This window comes from Tympanuchus pallidicinctus, unplaced genomic scaffold (genome assembly GCF_026119805.1).
Source record: "Tympanuchus pallidicinctus isolate F22 unplaced genomic scaffold, pur_lepc_1.0 scaffold6, whole genome shotgun sequence".
Lineage (NCBI taxonomy): Eukaryota > Metazoa > Chordata > Aves > Galliformes > Phasianidae > Tympanuchus > Tympanuchus pallidicinctus.
Window position 1 is genome coordinate 43,320,477 of NW_026294780.1, and position 20,622 is coordinate 43,341,098.

Below are 20,622 nucleotides of genomic sequence, written 5' to 3' on the forward strand. Positions count from 1 at the left end.
TATCAATTGAGCTTATATATCTCATTGAAAAGAAATCACTAAGCTGATCAGACAAAAGCTATCTTCCCTAACAGACTGATGGTTCACACTCAGGTCTGTCTCTAATTTTCCTCTTATCCCTCTCTCAGGACAGTTTTCATTGGTTGTCTGGAAATTTTCTTCTGATTCAGGATACCTGAAAAGCAGTATCAAAGACCTAGGAAGATCCAAAAGATTTTTCTTTTAGTACTGTTTGAACTGGGCTAGGTGTCTACCTCTAGATTTTAAAGCACCTAGATTTATCAGCAGCAGCCAAACACTACATCCTTCATTGTTGGAACAGAAGATATCTCATTATCATACTGTCCAATTATATTGATTTTTAACTCCCTAGAGAACTAGCTTTCCTGGAAAGGTCTGTCATTTCTGCAATTTATGACCATTTCTATGCATCATTGCTATTTCTGAGAAGACATTTTTCCAAATATCCAACCCCATAAAGAGCTCCTCTTCCAGTGGTGGGGAGTTGCTTACTTCAAATGGGCTTGTTCACCCTGTGTTGCTCTACCTAAAGCTATACAGCTAATTCTTTGATAATCATATATTTAGGGGGGTAAAGCTTTCAGGGCAGATCCTCTTGGTCTCTGTGCTCATATTGTAACTAGCAGGCAGAGCTCTCCCTCTCATGGGGATGTTCCTGATGAGTAGTATCATTCAGTAGTTTCTAGAAGACCCTCTCCTTGAACTTGGCTCATCAAAGCTGCACAACTAACAGATCAGCAGTTTCACCACCATCGGAAGAAATGCAGCACTTGAATGTTCATGTTGAACTTTTCCAGGGAACTGAAGAGGATCAAATGAGGCATTTTACTGAATTCTAAAGAGGGTTGTTTTTTTGTGTTCGTGCGTGCTTGCTTTTATCAAACGAAATGTTTGAAACAAAAAGCCCATGGCAAATTAGAGGGATGACATGCCACGTTTTGAAAGTGCCAAATTTAAAGATCTCTGCTTTGGAACTTGGCCTCTCTCTGAGCTATTCTAGGATTTTGATACTAAACCATCACATTTTTCACTTGACCTGATACGTGCTTTCTTTACAAAGCTCCTCTTTTTTGCAGAATGCAAATAAATGTTTTCCCATTCTCACTAAATACTATCACACAAAGAAGAGGGATCTTGCTTCTGTTAGGTCAGAACTCGTGGGACCAATATTAAATAGTAAAATCAGTCACATCAGAATTACATGTTTAAAATCTACTAGATTACTGTAAGCTGCCCATTACAGTGCTACAGGATATTGTCCACTAAATGTTCACAAATACATCTGCAGCACAGTAACACATCTCTTCCAAAGCCCTATCTGCCCATGACGTCAGAGCTCTCCATAAAAAGCAAATGAATTTAAAGCTGCCTTCATTGGCTAATTTCCTCTGCGAAGCTTCACTTTTTCTATAGCTCTTCTGTTCTCATAATAATATGCTAGTCAGAATATTTGAATCTTGGAAAAACAAAACACAGCTGAAGTAGCTGGAAGGCTAAGAGCTTGGGAAGCAATTTCCTCCAATTCATCAGAAGACAAAGGGAAAGGGATAATTTTGTTCCTGTTAATAAAAGCTGAATTGCTTTGCTGGCACAGTTGCCCTCAAATTGTATTTGCTCTTGCTTTTGTGCCCCACCTCAACCACAGCCCTATGACCATGGTCCTTGAATTGAATTTTTCCTTGCATGGGGTACAAGGACCAGGAAAACACTGTCCACTGCTTTTGTTGATGTGACACAGTACCCCTGGCCAGGCTCTGCAAACATATGATTAGAGATGATTCCTTCCCTATAAGATCAATCCCCCCTCCCTGGAAGCATTCAAGGCCAGGCTGGATGGGGCTTTGAGCAACCTGGTGTAGAGGGAGGTGTGCGTCTCTGCCTATAAGGGGTTGGAACTAGATGATCTTAAAGGTTCCTTCCAACCCAAACCACTCAATGATTCTATGAATTATCATCCAAGAGGAAACTGTATTATCTGTATTGCTGTAGCTCCCTGGTCAGCAGCAGAAGGTACAGAATTGAATGGCATCAAATGAGGATTAAACTTCACTCAGTACTGAGAAATGTCAACTAAATTAATTCCAATTGTAAACTTCCAGTGCATATCCCAAAAGGACTGCTGCGTACACGAGGTTAGAGAGGCTTTCATACACAGACATAGTGGGGGGATGTCCACTCTGTGGTGGGTCTGGAGGGAATACTGGGTAAATACAGAATCACAGAATTGATCTTGATCAGCCTTTACTTTCTTTTGCTATTTCATGGTATTTGTGTTTGTAGAAGAAATTTTACCAGGGGATCTTTCTACTTCCCTTGTACAATATATGTACATGTTTAAAAGATATATGTATGTTAAAGCGCTCATAGGCTTTAATTATGGAACAAGCCCATTAAAAAAAGACAGAATGCTTCATGCATTTTTACCACTGCAGTTGTGTCCAGACAAGAACTCCAAGTTCTGCATTACAACTGTTTCTCTTGCACAGAAAATCATCTCTTAAACTAACACCATCTCACACTGTTGAAGACATCTGGAGAGCAATCAGTTGCTGTAAGTCACACAGAAAAATCTTAAGTGGGCTTTGGTAGAGCAGCCCTTGTTCCTAGGGCACCCTGTACATCCTTGGGACAGGATGCACAATGCAGTTCATGAATATTCTTCAGTGAGCCTCCAACTTCAGCAGGATAGCAATTACATGACACAGTAAAACGTAACAGCTCACATTGTAAATTGTGGTCATTAGTGTTATTCTGGGGCCTGTGTCACAAGGAACACAAGAAGCCAGATGAAGTAAGGCTGACCGACTGTGCAGAAATCGCTCAATAAAGCTGCTCTGCAAGAGAGAGGATTTGTCCAGAAGTGCTGTGGGAGATTTGCAGTGATGGGCTCCAGGTAATGTGGAGCTGAGTTTATTGCTATTTGCAGCTTTGATTTCTAGCACTGCAGTATGTTGCAGGTAGAAATGTTTTGTTCAGGACCCGATCCTCTCATCCACAAGGTCTTCTGCTAGTGGTGGTTTTATCAGAGCCCCTCCTGCTTCACTCTGAGCAGTGCTGCGTCTTGCCCTGCCCTCTGCAGAAGCCAAATGTTTTAGCAGAGATCACAGTGACATTTCCTACAGGTGTCAAACAACGCATAATTAATCCATGCCCTAAAAACTACCCACTGCCCTAAGCAGCCTGCAAACTGCCAGGAGGTGCTGCGAAATGAGGTCCCCTGTAAAGCTGTGCTGTCCCCATGAGTCATTTGTTGAGTCTGCCAGCCCCAGGGTGTCACCTGGCTTCAGCTCTCACCATGAGCACATTTGGGAGGAAGACAGTTGATTTCTTTTTTGTTTGTTTGTTTGCTTTTGAGATATGCTGTAGTATATAATTAATCCTACATTTCAGCTCTGATTCTGGGAGGGGTGGGGGTGAAGGGAGAGGTCAGCTCTGCATATCTCCCCCTCTCCCGTCACCCACTTGTACCTGTCTGCAGGGATTTGGTTTTCATCACCTAGGCAAAACGGGAAAATCGGAGAAGAGCAACCAAAATGGAATCTATAAGGAAACGTGGAGGAAACTGTAAAGTAACATCTGACAGTCATGTCTGGCCAGCCCATGAAGATTCCTCCCAGTAAAAATGTGGAGGACAGCTTTACCTTTCTGGGCAGGAGTATCCAGGAAAGCAGGAAAAGAGACCGTGCTACCCCAGGCCAACAAGGGCAAGCGGAGATCTGGTGGTGGTGAGATGACCAGGACAGCCTCCTGGCCACTGCTGGCCCAAGAATTTGTGGACTCCTTCCTCTTGTCCCATTGTCCCCCTATTCCATCATGGTTCCTGGGACCTTAGCAACAGTGCCCTCTCCTTGTTGGTCACCACTCCTTTGCCACCCAGCGCATCTCAGCAGGCAAGGAAAGGGTGGTTCCCATTAGCTTGCAGTCTGTCCCAAATGTTTCCACAAGGCTGGAGGGATCCTGGTACCAGAGCAGGATCTTGCCTTGGTGGAGGACATGTGACACCACATCGTGGAGATTGGACTGCAGAGGTTTTCTGAAAGCAGTATGCTGATCTGCAAGCTTGTGTGTTTCTCCATGAGGACAGCCCAAATATGCTTGGATCCATCTGTTGAAATAATGGTGGAAGGTCTCCATCCAAGGACTTTCTCACTGTTTTTTTCCCCTCAGATCCTGTTGATATACATAGTACCCTGAGTCCTCTCTGCCATGAGCTGTCCCCACTGTCCCCAGTTCAGTATCATCCTCATCCCTGCTGGTGTTGAGGCACTGAGTGACTGCATGGCATCCCATCCTGCCATCCTCCAAAAGGCTCTCTGGCTTGGTAGGACTTATGTCTTTTATATGTCTTTTCCCTCCACCCAAAGGTGAAATAAGGTTGCTTATTCTTCTGGCAGTTGAGTGTTTGAGCTGAAAGGGTCTGACATCCCCACAAAGGTCAATGACTCAGGCAAAAGCTGCCTCTTTCACTCTTCATTCAGAGTGTTCGTGAAAGGGAAACCATGTTGCAAGGGAGGGCTTGCTGCAGATGTGCTGGTGATGTCAGGAAGCGTGTGGTCTCCCTGTTTTGTTCTTTCCAGCCTGTTTTGTCTTATGGGGAGCAAATGGCAACAGATAAAACAAAATGTGACAAGGTCAGTGACCATGAAAACAGGCTGCCTGCAAAGCTTGACATGTCCTTCGGCTCAATACTGCAGCTTGATCTTCCTCTTTGGTAGAAGAGTGGTAAAAACCATGCTGAAATGTCAGTGGGTTTGACCTTTATGTGAGGCCTAAGAAGCTAAAATGAGTAAGAGGGAGGTTGGATATTAAGAAAAATTTCTTGTCAGGAAGAGTGTTGAGGCAGTGGAGCAGGCTGCCCAGGGAGCTGGTGGAGTCACTGTCCCTGGAAGTGTTCAAGAAACAAATAGATGTGGCACTGAAGGACATGGCTAGTGGGCATGGTGGGGTGTGCAGGTGGTTGGACTACATGATTTTAGTGGTCTTTTCCAACCTTAGTAATTCCATCATTCTATGGATGTTTTCCTATGTGCTTGGAGGAGCAAGGAAAAAGACAGTTCTGTATGACACAATAGCCAGGAGAATGAGCCTTAGCCTGCTCTAGGCAAACATGGACCTATTTTTAATCCAAAGGACCTCTGCTAGTCCTTACCCGTTTAATATAAAAGCTGAATTTACTTCACATACAACTCAATCTCCTTTTTAAATCTGCACAGCGATCCCGGAGCATGTGTACGAACAGTTTTTGAGATAAGTGAGGGAAGGCCTCGGGAGTCAAAGTCATTATTTTTGCATGAAGTATTTAAATGCTAAACATAAATATTGAGAGGACAGAACTCCCATGCACTCACAGACCTCACTTTGGTGCTTCTGAGAATTTTGTCTTACATCCAATTATTGAGAGCACAGTTTATAAGTGAATGATTAAAAAAAACAACACAGGAAACCCCTTAAATAAAAGACACATAGCAGGCATTATTTTACAGTTAATGGGATAGGTCACAGGCAAAACAGAAGCAAATGTGGCATACTTCGTTTCTCACCCAGGGCTGGATCTGTCAGGCAGTAGAAAACCACCATGCGGAAGGACCTTCCCCAGTGGTTACCTTGAGGTGGATTGAAGCTGGAGTTTCTGCAGTGCTCATTCATCAGTCTCCCTTGTGGTAATTTTCATGATTTACATTCTCACCATCATGATTAGGTGCTGGAAAAAAGAAAGATGTACACTGGAGCTGACTTCAGAAAGCAGCGTTCTTCATCCAAATCCATTCAAGCTTTGCGGCAGGCAACCTTTTTGATTTAGCATAAATCAAAGAGAATAACTTGAATCAAAGGCCCCGAGAATAACCCTCCTGGCTTTGGAAACCTTGTAGATTAGAAGACTATGGCATAAATGCTGGGCAGAAGATTATCTCTGCAAACTGCCCTTCCCTTCTCTGGAGGCAGTTTTGCTGGAGTGAAGAGTGGGGTGCTGCACTGGAGTGAAAGCCATTAAAAAATGCAGTCAATTGAAGCTTGGTGGGGATATTTGTTTTTCCAGCCACAAAAGTGAGAATGGTTCACAGGATGCTTATGGACTCACACTGCAGTGCAGTGAAGAGCAGAATCTTGCTTTGCTGGAAGCAGTCTAACTGGATTAATTTTTGTTCTTTTTCTCGTAATAGCTTTAATAAAACTGGCAAAACGTGTCTGCCTTTGAATGTAAAATCCCTGACTCTTCTGATTTCATTGTGACTCCGATGCGCCAACATTTCAATGTGAAGTGTTCTCCTAATGCTACTGTCCCACTGACGAGATACTGGGAAAAATTTGTTCTCAGAAAGAGTGGTGAGGCAGTGGCACAGGCTGCCCAGGGATGTGGTGGAGTCACCGTCCCTGGAGCTGCTCAAGAACTGTGTAGTTGTGGCAATGAGGAGCATGATCAGTGGGAAGGTGGGATGGGTTGGTAGTTGGACTAGGTGATCTTAGTGATCCTTTCCAATCTTAATGATTCTACGATTCTGTGAGTCAAATCTTTCCAAGACATCCAAATCACAGACTGGCTCTTGCCCACCCTTTGCAAACCAAAGATCACAAATGGCACACTGTGCATTCATTGGTGTGATTCTCACTCCTGAAGTAGGGCAAAATATTAGAGTAGAAAGCCATGCAGCAACTCTCCTGCGCAACTTTCTGTGTCTAATTGCCATATCAGACTCCAAAATCCAATCCTGACCAATGTTAATGAGCATAAAGAGACCATGGACAGTTGTTCAGACCAATAGCTCATGCTTTTGAAGGAGGAAGAAATCAGAAGAAATGCGTTATTTAACTACTGCAGGTTGAGCGAATGAGTGTGAACCCTAAACCTGAGCCAGGTTCAATCAGACAGATAAATGAACAGGAGTGTAATTATTAGCCTGCTACATCATGAAAGTAAGGAACTGTTCTTTCCTAATGATGTTTGTGAAGCCATTAGCCAGCCTCACTACACTAGTGAGTTCTTTCCTATGCTCTTGAGTGGTTCTTTCTCCTGCCCTATAATTTTTCTCCTATGAACAGAAAGCTGTAGTGCTGATTGCAAAGGACAGATACCTAATTATTTTAGTAGATTCTGGGAAAAGTCTGCAGCTGATATAGTGTAAAGAATGATGAAGCATTGCGTATCGGTAGTGTGACTTAAAATAGGTTTATTGGAATTTTCAGATTTTTTTTTCCCTGTTAAATCCACAAAAAAACCTGTTTGGAGCAATATTTGGAGGGCTTTCTATCAACTTTTCCCAAAACTAGACTTTGGGTGTTTTCCTGATGGTTTTGTCCTGTCACTCTGGCACAATGCCCTTCATGCAGACATCAGGACATTCTATAATCCAGCATTTCACAGCATAGCTGAGGTTGGCAGAGGTCCCTCCGCTCCATCCCATGCCCCAGCAGGGACACCCAGAGCACAGTGTCCAGGGCCACGTCCAGGCAGCTCTGGGAGATCCCCAAGGAGGAGACCCCACAGCCTCTGTGCAGCCTGTGCCAGTGCTCAGACACAGAAGGGCTCCTGGTGTTCAGAGGGAACCTGCTGTGCTCCAGTTTGTGCCCATGGCTTCTGGTCCTGGCACTGGGCTCCTTGGAGGCAGACAGCATTTGTCAACAGATCAAAGGCTTCAGATCTTGCTGCACTCAGGCACACATCCCAGCAAATCCCTGGGTCACGCTGTCCCTTTGCAATCCTTGTCTTTGGCTTTTCATCAGGCTTGGTGTCCTCAGATGGGGCTTATGAGGAATGGTCTTGGGAAAGCTGGGCTGTTTCCAGTAGGCACACACCTCTGTTCTTGCTGACAGTCTGCTTTATGGTTACATTTGCACCAGATATGTTGTTTAGACTAAAACAGAGAGAGAAATAGAATGTGTCCAACAGTAAATGCATAACATAAAGAAACTGACCCTTCTTTCTATGTTATTGAAAGCTTCATAAAGATAGCAAGTCATTAGAGTTTATGACCAAGATCCCAGAGTAGTACTGATTTGCTCTTTCTGCTTCAGCTATCTGCACAATTTTTGGACTGCTTTTGACCCCCTTCATCCCCACCTGCATCTTTCTCCTCTCCCCTGCCTGTTTTTGGGTTATTTTGTCCTTTGAATGGATTTGTACCTATCCATTTTTCATGGGATTGCTGCTAGTTCTCCTACGACCATTCCGTCAGATGGAGTTAACCTCATTTAGTGGTGTTGTAAAGCACATCTGGGCTTTTCTCTTCTCAGCAGACTCTCCTAGAAGTTTTCTATGCTGGTATTTACACAGTTAATGAGCGTCATGTCTTTGTAGGCTAAAATACCCAGCTCCAGAGTCCCTGTTATAGGGTAATGGTATGCATGGAGATAAATCTTTGGATTTCGCCATTATTTTACTCTGGGCAAAAATACGGAGGAAGGAGTCATTTATAATTCCAGACTTATGGATCCTTCATCCCTTTCTCCTTCTCACACCCTCCTCCTGGACTACTATATCTTAGGCTAGACCTAAACTTTGGCCAAAACCCATGAGAAACATAAATCATAATGAGCAAATGATGACTGGCCAGATATAGAAGTGTTAAATGAAAAAAAAGTATGGTATATTTTTGATATAATGTGCAAAGAAGTAGCAGAGCAACTTGGGTCAGAAGGATATTGTAGCCCATCAAAATATTGGAAATGTTAGTTTTTGTTAGTTTTATGGGAAACCCTGGGCAGTCTGTCAGAAGAGGAATAATTTGATTCTGACATTACTAATGAGCTAGTGGCTGTGGGACTCTGAAACAGATGAAAATGATATAAAGAGTTTACTTGGCAGAGGGAAAGAAAGCAGTAAGTTAGAGAGAGGGAGTGACAAAATTATGTTTCAAGGATTCCGGTTCTCCTTGACATAACATGTCAAAAGCTGGAAATATCCCGGCATGGGCTGCAAACAGCTTTGACAACCTGATTGATGTGAGCATTAGCAGAAGTTATGACATCAAATATATGATCCTGAAAGTGGTTATTTTTCCCCATGAAAATGATTATCACAAGCACTCTGCCCAGTGACATGTGTGATCTTGCACCCGTGGTTCCTCAGTCACACTACAAGAAGATGTCTGTGTAGTGAAGAAAAGCTATCTCTCTCATTCATTTTTTATGTATATGCAAATGACAAGACATTCAAAACAAGGATACTTTCAATTGTCTTCATGCTGATACTAGATTTCGGTTCAATTCTTATCACTACATCTGTCTTTTAACTTAGTGAGTTTTTTTAGTAGTTCAGTTGTTTAGAAAGAAAGATATCCCACAGGAAGAGACAATTTCCCCTGATATGAACATTCCCTCTGTACTCAGCACTGGTGAGGCTGCAGCTCAAGTAGTGTGTTCAGTTTTGGGCCTCTCCCTATGAGAAAGACATTGAGTTTGTCCAGAGAAGGGCAACAAAGCTGTGAGGGGTCTGGATCACGAGTCTTATGGGGATTGGTTGAGGGAACATGGATTGTTCAGACTCGAGAAGTTGGAAGCTCATGGGGGATTTTATTACTCACTATAGTGACCTGAAAGGAGGTTGTGGTGGGGTAGGGGTCAGACTCCTTTCCCAGGTAACAGTGATGAGAGGTGATGGACTCATGATGCATCAGGAGAGGTTCAGGTTGTATATTAGGAAAAATTTATTCTCAGAAAGAGTGCTGAAGAGTGGTACGGGCTGCCCAGGGAGGTGGTGGAGTCACCCTGGAGGTGTTCAAGCACTGTGTAGATGCGGCACTGGGGGACCTGGTGAGTGGGCATGGTGGGATGGGCTGATGGTTGGCTTAGTCCCTCATCTGGTTCACTCTTCTGAGGCAGAGCTGCATAAAGTAGCTAGTGTGATCCTTTAGAGTGTATATAACAAGAAAGCTATTCTGGGAGGAAAATCACACAGTGAAAGAAACCCTGATAAAGTAGAGACTCATCATTTGGCAGAGAAGGTGTTAATTCCCTACTCTCTCTTGATACTTCCAGTGCAACCTGCATTGCTGGCACAGTCCCTCCTCATTGTACAAGTTCAGTTCCCTGAACGGCATTCTTGCAACAGAGAAAGAAAAGAGAGAAAATAGCCTTCTGTCTCCCTGGGGTATGAGGGAAATTTGACTTCTAAAAAGATCTGGAATCCAGATGTCAAATAAAAAGTACCCCACTTTTTCATTTTTTGAACTGACTTTGGTTTTAGTCAGTTTTGTGATTGCTGAAAGCTTGGGGTTGGCAAGGGTAAGCCTAGTCAACTAGGCTGTAAAGTGAAGCAGATAACAGCAATGATCAATCAGGCAAAAAAGATAAAGATGTGCTGCAAAAAAATTGGCCTGACAGCTTCAGAAATATCTTTCTTTCTGTCATTCATCCGTTCTCAGGATGAGGCTTGTAGAAATTAATCAGCATTGGGGTGGAAGGTGGGGGAGATACAGGCTGATGACATGAACCCTGTCTGCGAGCTGGTGACAGGCTTTGGTTCAGCCATTTCAGATGAGGCTTCCCAGGTCACCGGAGTGCCCCTTTCTGCCTCAGCAAGGCGGCATCGGGCTGCTTGCTTCTTATTAGTGTCAGGTAGAAATCTGAGCAAGACAGAGGAGGACAGTCTCCAGGTGCCTTGTTAGGTACAGAAGATGTGACAATCACAGCAGCAAATAATACAAAGTATTTTATGGCTCAGGAAGGACATCTTGGTCTCATAAAAAAAAAAAACAAAAAACAAAAAACCAGAAATTGGGGGATAGAACAGCTGTTTTTTCCTATGCAGTACAAATCTGTGAATAAACATACAAGCAGGCACACATTGTGCAGCTTTCAACAAGTTACAGGCTACTGTCAATTTGACTTTAGATAGGAACCATTAACCCATTAGTGTCTTTCTATTATGAGAGCCAGAGCCCTTGGTGTTTGTCCATTCAGTAGTGAGCTCCACAGCTCTTGGTCCATGACAAACTAGGAGGCACTAGTTAATATAAGCAATAAATCATATTTTTTATACTCTGTCTATGCAGAAAGCTACTTTGATGAGATAGGAAGAGTGGCATTAGTATACTGTGTAAGCTCAGTGTTCATGTTACATCAAATGGTGTTTCAGTTAACGGGGAGGCTGCCATATACAGTATTTGTACCTTGAAGAGAAGGTCCTGGGGGCTTATAGTTTCCACCACAATGCTCAGGTTAAATATTAAGAATTATCATACAAAATATATGTATGAGCATAGTGTATTTCTGCCATCTCACCCCTGTTTACAGGGAAAGAGAAGAACAATCCATTCCTCAAGCAGAAAAGGCTTCTTGTGCAGCCAGTGCTCTTCAGACCATTCAGACAGTGCTGCTGCTGTCTGAGATGAGTGACTGCTGGGAGAACATTTTGTCCCCCAAGATTTATGTTAGACAGATACAGATAAGGGTGCGTTCCTTACTCTGTAAATCAAAGATCTGAATTTTATGTGTTTCCAAGGGATCCCATTGGATAATACACATTATCGTGTTCTGCTCCACAGGGCCGCCATAGGAAACCCGCACAGCAGGTGGTTGCCATCATCTGAGTGCACTGGAGAAGAGCTGGTGTAAAAGAACCACTGGGGGGGAACTGAGAGCATGTGCAAGGTAGCACCAGTAGCACAGCCTTAACATACAGCCGTGCAGACAGAGCCTTACACTCAGCCCAGAAGTAGGGTCACCTCACTGCTCTTCTCATCAGCTGCAGTAGCAGACTCACTGTAGCCCACATTCAGCAATGGAAACCTGCGTTAGCAGGGGGGTTGGCTTGATGATCTCTAGAGATCCCTTCCAGTCCCTACAATTCTGTGATCCTGTGAATGCAAGACAAAGTTGCTGCCATGTGAGAGGAGTGTCTCTTCCCTGCTCCATCACACATCCCACCCCACCCCATCCCTTTGTTTTAGACTTTGCTCTCTGAATCATTAACATTGCAGTGATATGAACATCTTCAGGGAATTTTTCCCTTCACCTAAACGAGATGTGGGCATTAACTTTGTAACATATGTGCTCTTTTTTTTTTTTTTTTTTTTTTTCCCCTTCTGGATGAGGCAAAGTAGAACACCAAAGGAGGAACAACAATAGTAATAAAAAGTAGTGTAATATTTTTTAGAGCCCAATATCTACACACTTGCCCCACTGAGATACCATGCTATGAAGCTTATGTCAGTCACTGATGGGACTGCTCATCCAAGAGAGGCAAGGAAGCAAGGACATTATAATTAATAAAGCTTTGCAGGAAACAAGTTATTGTGCTTGGGGCGAAAAGGGGGAAGGAAAACTCTTCTCTATTATTTTTTGAAGAGTTAATTGTTACTAGGAAAAGACTTGCTGTGTTGAGCCAGCAGGTGCTGCTTTATGACTACATTAATGTTAATGATATCCTCCGGACACGTATGAAAACAGTTTAACCTATTTCTTTCTCATTGCATTACTCTGGATGCTTGTTCTAGCTGCAGTTATTTTTCCAGTGTCAACACAGAGCTCTTGGATGGACCATGACCCCAAATTTGCACAGACGGTGGATTTATAAGAGCAGTTAACTTTTGTCATCTCCAATTACCCCAGGATAGACTTTGCAGATTAAAAGTTGAGGGAGATGGATAAAATGGGCTGTTTCTCTGGCATAAAATCATTCCTAGGGGTTACATAGCATTTCTAAAATTACATTTTAACTGTTCCTAAGTGTACCGAACAGTAGTACCTGGGATCTAACTATTTATTCTCTTCTTTTATTGCTCAAATCTCTCTTCTTCTGGCATACCATTAAAAAAACACTCCAGCAGCAATTTAAACCCTGAGATGAACAGGTGTTAAAATCGTGTTCCTCTGAGCAAAATGTGCCATGGTCCATCAAAGCATGGTACACGCTACAGGGGTAAACCTGTGCTTCCAAAAAGCTTGAAAATGTCTCACCTCAGCATCACTCCACGTTTGATGTTTTGGTATAATCCTACATTCCATTTAAAAAAAAAAAATCCTATGCTTTTTGCATATTTTTGTCAAACCTACTTTCTTCAGCAATAGGCTTGAAAGACCCTTCAAGCTGTTTATATTGTTAACAAGATACTTGTATTGCACAAGTCCACCAGCTCCAGTCAAAGCCTGGGTGCAACTTTAATGGACAAAAAACACTGTGGGAGGAGAGTCCTTGGAGATGGATGTGGAGCTCCTTGCAGAATTCAGGTGATGAAACCACCACCACAGAAATGCACAGGGTAGAGAGTGTTTCTGAAAGTCAAACCTGATCATAATAATTTTGCCAAACATTTGCTGTGCTCCAGGAGGATTAGGCAAAACAAAACGGGAGAACAAAAGCTGTGTGCCTGTTAAGAGCAGAGGAGTTGTACTGAGGAGTGCTTGCCCACTGAAGCATGAGTGCAATGCCAGGTAAAGTATTTTGTAGTTTCTGAAGGATGAAATGTGCTTATCTAGTGTAATCAATTTTAGGGAGACAGGGCAGAAGCTTGAGGCACCAAGGGGTGGTATGTGGAGTTAAGAGCAGTGAAAGCTGGTTAAGAAGACAGGGAGGGAAGAGGCCATACAGACTCATAGAAGGGAGAGGGGCATCCTATGTATTCATCCTTCTTGGAAGTGGCATCTCTAGCATGGTCTGTATAGGAAAAGGAGAAAGAAGGCATGAACATCAGTGACAGGAGAAGATGCAGAAGAATGGGTGCAGAAAAATGGTGGAGTTGGGATGTGGTGAAGAGCTAGTAGAAAACCCTGCCCATCCCACAGATTCAAACCCGGTGTTTTGGAGGTCTCCAGATGTCATGGTCATCAGTGCTTATCTGTGAAACCCATAGAGAACATGGCTACCTCCCTGTGGCATGCAGATCTTCCTATGGCATACCTTGATGTTTAAAATAATAACCTGTTGTTATTGCTATTGCTGAAATACTCTCCTTTTAACACAAATCCTCCACACAAAAATGTGGAGCTGCTGCCAGTGCTGCAGGTGAGCTGCCGACAACAATTTCATTGTATCTAATCAAATTTTCTTGGTTTGTCTAATTAAAAATGTCAGAAATTGCACATGCACAAATACAGGTCAATTGAGCATTAAGGCTGTAGTGCCAAACAGTCAAAAAACAGGAAATACCTAAGACTGTATTTCTGAATGAGGGATGTCTTTCTTCCCTGGTAGGTATCCACTTAGCTTTGTCTTTTCATTATCTGGGTTGGCATCTGAATAGGTTTTTTATGTGGTGTTCATGATTGTGCAGCACTTGTTTGTAGTACACTGACTAGTTTGTGTAGCACTGTTTGTAGTACACTGTCTGGTAAATCCTAATGGAGTACTAATTTTTTAAGATCTTAACTCCCTCTTCTTCACAGCTTTTAAAATAAAATGCAGTGGTTATGTTTCAGTAAGACAGATACTTATTAAAGCAGGAGCTGGTCTGATAATGACTTAAATTGGTACAACGTGGCCATCACATGTTATTTGATACGCATTCCATTATAATTAAGAAGTGGCTAATGGGCAATTAATATACAGGATTACACACTTAGCTAATTAGATGATTTTACTTTTTTTTTTTTTTTTTTTTCTAGATTAAAATGTACAGGACCCCATAAATCACTATTACAGATTTCTTAATAAGCCTGAATCCTCAATTTTTTCCCTGTCAATCAAAATGGAGCTGCTGGTTTCTCCTGTGGCCCAGCAAGACTTGTCCATCAATGCTGTTCATCATGCTGGAGGAAACACTGCCTTCAACATTAGGGAAAATGCCCTCAGTCCCAAACCTTGCACCCATTTGCAGGACAGCGTGCCTGAACTTTCTGCTCACTGTCTGCTCCTGCCTTTTCACACTGAATCATAGAACCATAGAATCACAGAATCGCAGAATGGCCAGGGTTGGAAGGAACCTCAAGGATCATGAATCTCCCCTGCCACATGCAGGGCCAACAACCTCCCCATTTAATACCAGCCCAGGCTGCCAAGGGCCCCATGCAACCTGGCCTTGGGCTTGGGTTGGAAGGGACCTTAAAGACCATTCAGTTCCAATCTCTTGCTGTGAGCAGGGCTGCCACTCAGTAACTCAGCCTGCCCAGGTCCCCATCCAAGCTGTCTTTGAGCACCTCCAGGGATGGGGCACCCACAGCTTCTATGGGCAGATGTGCCAGCACCTCATCATCCTCTAGAATAAAGAATTTCCTCTTAATGTCTATTTAAGATCTCTTTTAATTTTTAATGTTTTATTTAACAACAACATCAAAAAAACCAACACAAAAACACAACTAATGGGCTTCTTCAGCAACTTGGAATGTTCTGTATAGTTTGATCAGACAGAAATAGGAGAGTGATAAAGTAATTGCGCTGTATTTTTTTGGTGAGGATCATGAGTGATTAATTACTGCATCACAGAGAAGAACACAAAGGAATTGCATTGAAGGGCAATGGCTTAGAGCAGGCCAGTAGTCTGCACATGATTTTGATGTTTTTTTGAAAGAAGTAGGCAGAAGGCAAGGCGGGATTGAGATCTCAGGTGGAACAACACAAAACTGTACACATCTCTGTAAGATATCATTTACTAACAAACATCAAATGCTTTGTTTCAACAGGAAAGATTGTGTGTATTTCTGTAACAGAGGTAAACAAGGTTGATGCATAGGGCTTCTTTACCAAAGTGCTCTTCACGCTCAAAGCACTGCACAAGCAAGAATTAACTTCTCTTGACAGCTTGCAACAAAAAGCCACTATCCCAAACCCACTGTATGCTTCAGGAAGTGGGGGTAAGGAAACAGACGCCTTACTCAAGGTCCCAGAAGGAATTGGCAGCAGAATAGAATAACAAAAGTAGGTATTTTCACTCTTATTCCAGCTTTCAGATGACCTAGCCATCCTGGCTAGTGTTGGCACAGGCATGCAGAGACTGCAGAATGTTGCAAGTTTGAAGGCTACTGGGGCACACTGGTAGCAGTGCTGTGATGTGGTCCCTGGAATGGCAGTTAATCTGAACAGATGGTGACAGAGGGGTGTCCTTGAGACACTTATAAGACTGAGAAAACCTGCTCTGGAGGCTTTTCTTCCTGCTCTTGCACTGCTGACCAAGTGTGCTTAGCTCCTGCTGGGCAGAACACTGACATATCACTCCAATCACATCACTGCTGCGTGAGCTGACAAAACACTATTTTTACTCCCTGCCCAGTTATTCAGGTCAAGAGATGATTCAAGATCACTCACATATGCAAGAAACTTTTTCTGACTCAGTGGGATTTGCATGAAGGCACAGTGCCCTGGAGAACAGGAGGTCAGTGTGGGGTCAGCTGCCTGTGCTGACACTGACAGAGGCAAAAGCAGTTTTCAGAAGCACAAATGTGTTTGGGGTAAAGAAAGTGCCAGTGGATCCTTTTGGATTCATCAAAGAGAGTTTTAGGTTTTTAACACATTTTAAAAGAGAAGAGAGAATAACATTATGCATTTACTAAAAGCAGATTCTTTTGATTCCAGGCACTTGCCCAAAAGCAAAAAAAAGGGAAGGGCTGAGCTTTGCTGTAGGTACTTGTCATCATTCCTAATAGAAAGGAGGATGGGATGGGATCTTCAGGGTCCTTCCCACAGGTTCTTCACAGCACTAGCTCTGCATTGCCATCAGATAGAAGGCCAACTTCTTTTTTTGTGCATATTTTCCAGCTCCTCTTTGCAGGACCCTGGTACTTGAACAGAGGAGAATGAACCCTGGGAAGCTGTCATAGGAACCTCTGATTTACTTATTTATTTACTCATTTTATGTTGCCTGAGATGAAATAGAAACAAGGAAAAAATTACAGAAGAGAATTGTATAGCTAAGTTTATTATCTTTGCAGAGCACTGAACTATGCCTTTAACTTCCTAAAGCAATAACAGTCACTTTGGGGTTGATGTCAAGTTGGTAATTTTCACTGGAATAGACATTAATTGCTGTATTTATTATTCAAAAACTCTGATGACAGGAAAAAAAAGAAATAATCCACATCTAAAAGATGAAGCAAATAAGAAAGAGAATGAGATTATTAGAAACATAAAGACATGGAAGCAGGAATAGCTGCTATAAATAATATCTAAACTTGTAATGCATGGATGCCCTGCAAGTTCTATTTTCTTCTTAATAGGGATGGGCGATGGAGAGATCCACTCTTTCACTTATATTTACAGAAAAACTCATATCCATGCTGTCCATTACACTTCAGCTGTCATTGTGCATGCATAGAAGGAAGTGGTTTTTGAACATATCAGCAATGGGTCAGCAAGAGACTTAATTTGAAGATTAGAGCAAAAAACAAAATTTCTTTTAGGAGAGTGTGATGGAGAGAGAACCCATCTAAACTGCTCTCAGCTGTGTGCATCAAAGAGGGAAGCCTGGGTTCAAGAAAGGACGTGAGAGCTAAGATGTCAGAAAGGTCGTTTCCATGAGAAATGACCCAAATGTGCAATGCTGGGAAAAATCAAACAAAACAGGCTGTGAGGAAGCAGGAGGGGGGGAGGGGAGCTCCTGGCCATGTGGAGTGGGGGCTGGCTATGGGCGTGGTGCTCGCATCACAGTGGGTTCCTCTGTTCTCCCGTGCCCCCCCTGTACAGAACTCAGAGCAGAACCTCAGGCTAAAAAACCAAGTGAGGACCTGGCAGCTGTGCAGGGCAGTGGAGAGGGAAGAGCATCATCTCCAACAAGCAGGTGAGTACGTGCTGGTATGTAATTTGATGCTGCCAAAACACCTAGATCTGCTTGATTTCATGTGGTCTCTCAGAACCCTGCTTGTCCACCCCATCTCTCCATCCTGTGGAAGGATTTTTGAGTTTGGGAATATGATTAAGGGAGGTGGAAAACTTCTCTGAAGCCTGGGTTGACCTCTCCACTGCAGCGCACAAGAGCTGATAGAGATGCTGTCAAGTTTAGTTGTTCCCAGGACAACATCCTTCAATGCTGTATAAATTATATACTGCTGTTTATCCTCAAAACTTGCCATATAAACACTTTAAATATAAATGGCTTTAGCTGCCTGCCCATGAAACTCAGTGAAGGGTGGATCTTGGCTTGTGACGCTGGTTGTTCAGGACGTTTAGAGATCAGTTCCCCCTGTGATTCATCTTCCCATCCTGGGGATAATGGTGGGGACATGAACATCCTCCAAGGGAACAGGACAGGTCTGTGTGAGGCAGGGAGCAAGAAATTGCTCACTGTGCTCTGAACACAACGTAAGGGAGAAAAATAAACTCAGAAATTGGCAAGCAGTTGCAAACAGTGGGAAATCCCTTTTAGCAGTGGAATGACATTATGCAAACACAAGTCTGATGTGAGATAAACCAGATGGTGATGCGGAAGGCAGTTCTGAAAGTTAAGCAGAGACCTTATATCAATAAAATCAAGTGTTACGGCAAACAGACCCACATTGCAATTACTCCTTCAAGTAGGGATTTTGGGCTTCAAACAGTACTGATATGTCTTTGAGCTTTCAGACAAGCTTGGGAAGAGGGAGAAAGAGGCAGCTGTGGATGGTGGATCTCAGAAATAACTTAGAAGAACCCAGGGAGGCAGCAGCTGGCAGAGGTTGTGGGGCAAAGCAGGACAAAGGGTTCAGTGTCCTGGCAGAGCTGAGGGGCACAAGGACCTTGGCTGTGGCTTTTGCCCCCTGCCAAGTGCTTGAGACAGATACAGAAGCAAAATTCCTGACTGCCTGACTCCTCACCAGCCTTATGGATGTTATATGGGACAGGAGGGTGACGGGAGGCTTTGGGGGAAGAGGGATAAAAACTGGCAGTCAGCCTACTTTTTTTTTTAATCAGAAAAAAAAAAAGCAACACTTTTATGCTGTTTGAAACACTGCACAGGCTCTGGTAAAAAGAAATAATTTGGTTTTAAAAAGTTCAGCTTCATTTCATATGACTTTCTGCATCTTAACATCTTCCATGACTGTAAAAATGAGGCAAAGGCATGAAAAGAGAGTCCAGGTTTTTATATCAAACTTTCTGGTGCTACCAGAGTGTTGCTTTCTCCACTAGTGCCAGTTTTTTCTATTCTTATAAACTGTGTTTCTGGCATATTCTTTCTCTTCCAGTGTCAAAGGGCAATGTGATCAATTGTGGGAACTGAGTTATTTGTTCCTGTCATGTAATGGAGTTTAAATCTGACCTCAAATGTTGATAGTAATTCAGTGCATTTGTGTTCCTGTTCTTTCAGTACTAATCAAGCTTCATCTCCAGCTTCTGTGTCATCTAGACCTTGCCTGAGGGCAGTGGCCTCCTGCACAAGTCCTTTCACAGTCTTCCTCAGTTTGCTAGCAGATAACCATGTCTACTTTTGACCTGACAAACGAGAGCACACAGTATACAAAGCCCGAGATGGACTGTGTCTTCCCACGGATGAAACTGAGGGATGAGACATTTACATTTATTGATGGTAAATGGGTGAATGAGGTGCACTGCCAGCCAACATTTGCACCCCAGAGGAGACTCCTTAGCAGGAAGTCAGAGAACGAATGGAGCATCTGGGAGGAGAACAGAGCCCTCTGGGAGGAAAACCAAGTCCTCCGGATTGAAAACAGGATGCTCTGGGAAGAAAACAAGGCTTTGCAATATCTGCAGTCACAGAACAAAGGTGTCCAGTTTGTTTACAGTGACACCATCCAGCAAAACCTCCAGAAGGATCATAAGCTGTCCCCCTTCTTCCCAGATAGGCATTTAGGTTTTCAGGTCAGTCCAGTCAAGAAGGGTCTCCAGCTGGTCAGGGAAAGGAACAGTGTCTTAGAGTTTTTCCATAGGCAGAATAGAACAGTTCCCACAATTTGGAAAGATCAACAGGCCATCACAGTCCATGAAGAGAACAAAGGTGACAGCACAGTTCAGAAGGCCACTGAATGTACCACCGCTGTGGGAGAAGGTAGCCTTGGCCAAACCTCCCAGGAGGAGCATGATGCCAAAGAGGAGAGCACCACGCCAACCCAGAATGACACCAAGACTGCCCCAAGCACAGAGGATGATAATGAAATCCTTCAGGCTCTCAAGGATTTATACCAGATTCTCCAGGTCTTTCTGAAGGAGAAATGTCTTCCTGATGACGGAGAGAGCCTTCACACTCTCCAGGATGAGGGGAAATTCTTCCAAGAAGAGTACAAGAAATTGAAGCTGCAGCTGAATAATGTGAAAAACACTGTGTCAGACATTACGACTCAAATGGAAATGCTGGAGAAAGAACTCATTGCCATCACTTTCCCAATATATGAAGAAGCAGGGAAGAACACTGCAAATGAGTATCAACTCGGAGAGATGTGAAACCCGGTGCTAAACCTGCTAGTTCCGTTTCCTGCAAAGTGCCTCTCCCTGTTTCAAGGAACTTAATAAAACCCAAGCAGAGTCTGAACTAAAATCAAGGCTGGAAAGTATTGTGTTACTCGGAAACTTTCTTATATTACTTAGGCATATTTCACCTTCTGGTTGCATGGTGCCTGGAAAGCCTGCTTTTCAGCCTCTTGGGGGGATTTTCTGATAACGGGGCCTGCATATTCAAAACACAGTTCATTCTTTTCATACTTAATTTGGTGTACTTTAGGTTGGCCATACTTTTCAAAGAGATGATAGGCACTTCCTGAAAATAAGAAACTCAAATGGGAACTGAGTTTGGGTCCCCATTTGTCCCC

General features: G+C 43.2%; 1 protein-coding gene across 1 annotated transcript; it reads left to right on the forward strand.

The window, feature by feature from the left end:
- The first annotated feature begins 17,546 nt into the window (after nucleotides 1–17,546).
- CBY2 (chibby family member 2) lies at nucleotides 17,547–20,337 on the forward strand. The gene is made up of 2 exons (XM_052664609.1): nucleotides 17,547–17,663; nucleotides 19,167–20,337. Exon 2 carries the CDS (start codon nucleotides 19,277–19,279, stop codon nucleotides 20,255–20,257), a length of 981 nt encoding a protein of 326 aa, XP_052520569.1. The 5' UTR covers nucleotides 17,547–17,663; nucleotides 19,167–19,276; the 3' UTR covers nucleotides 20,258–20,337.
- Nucleotides 20,338–20,622: the final 285 nt, after the last annotated feature.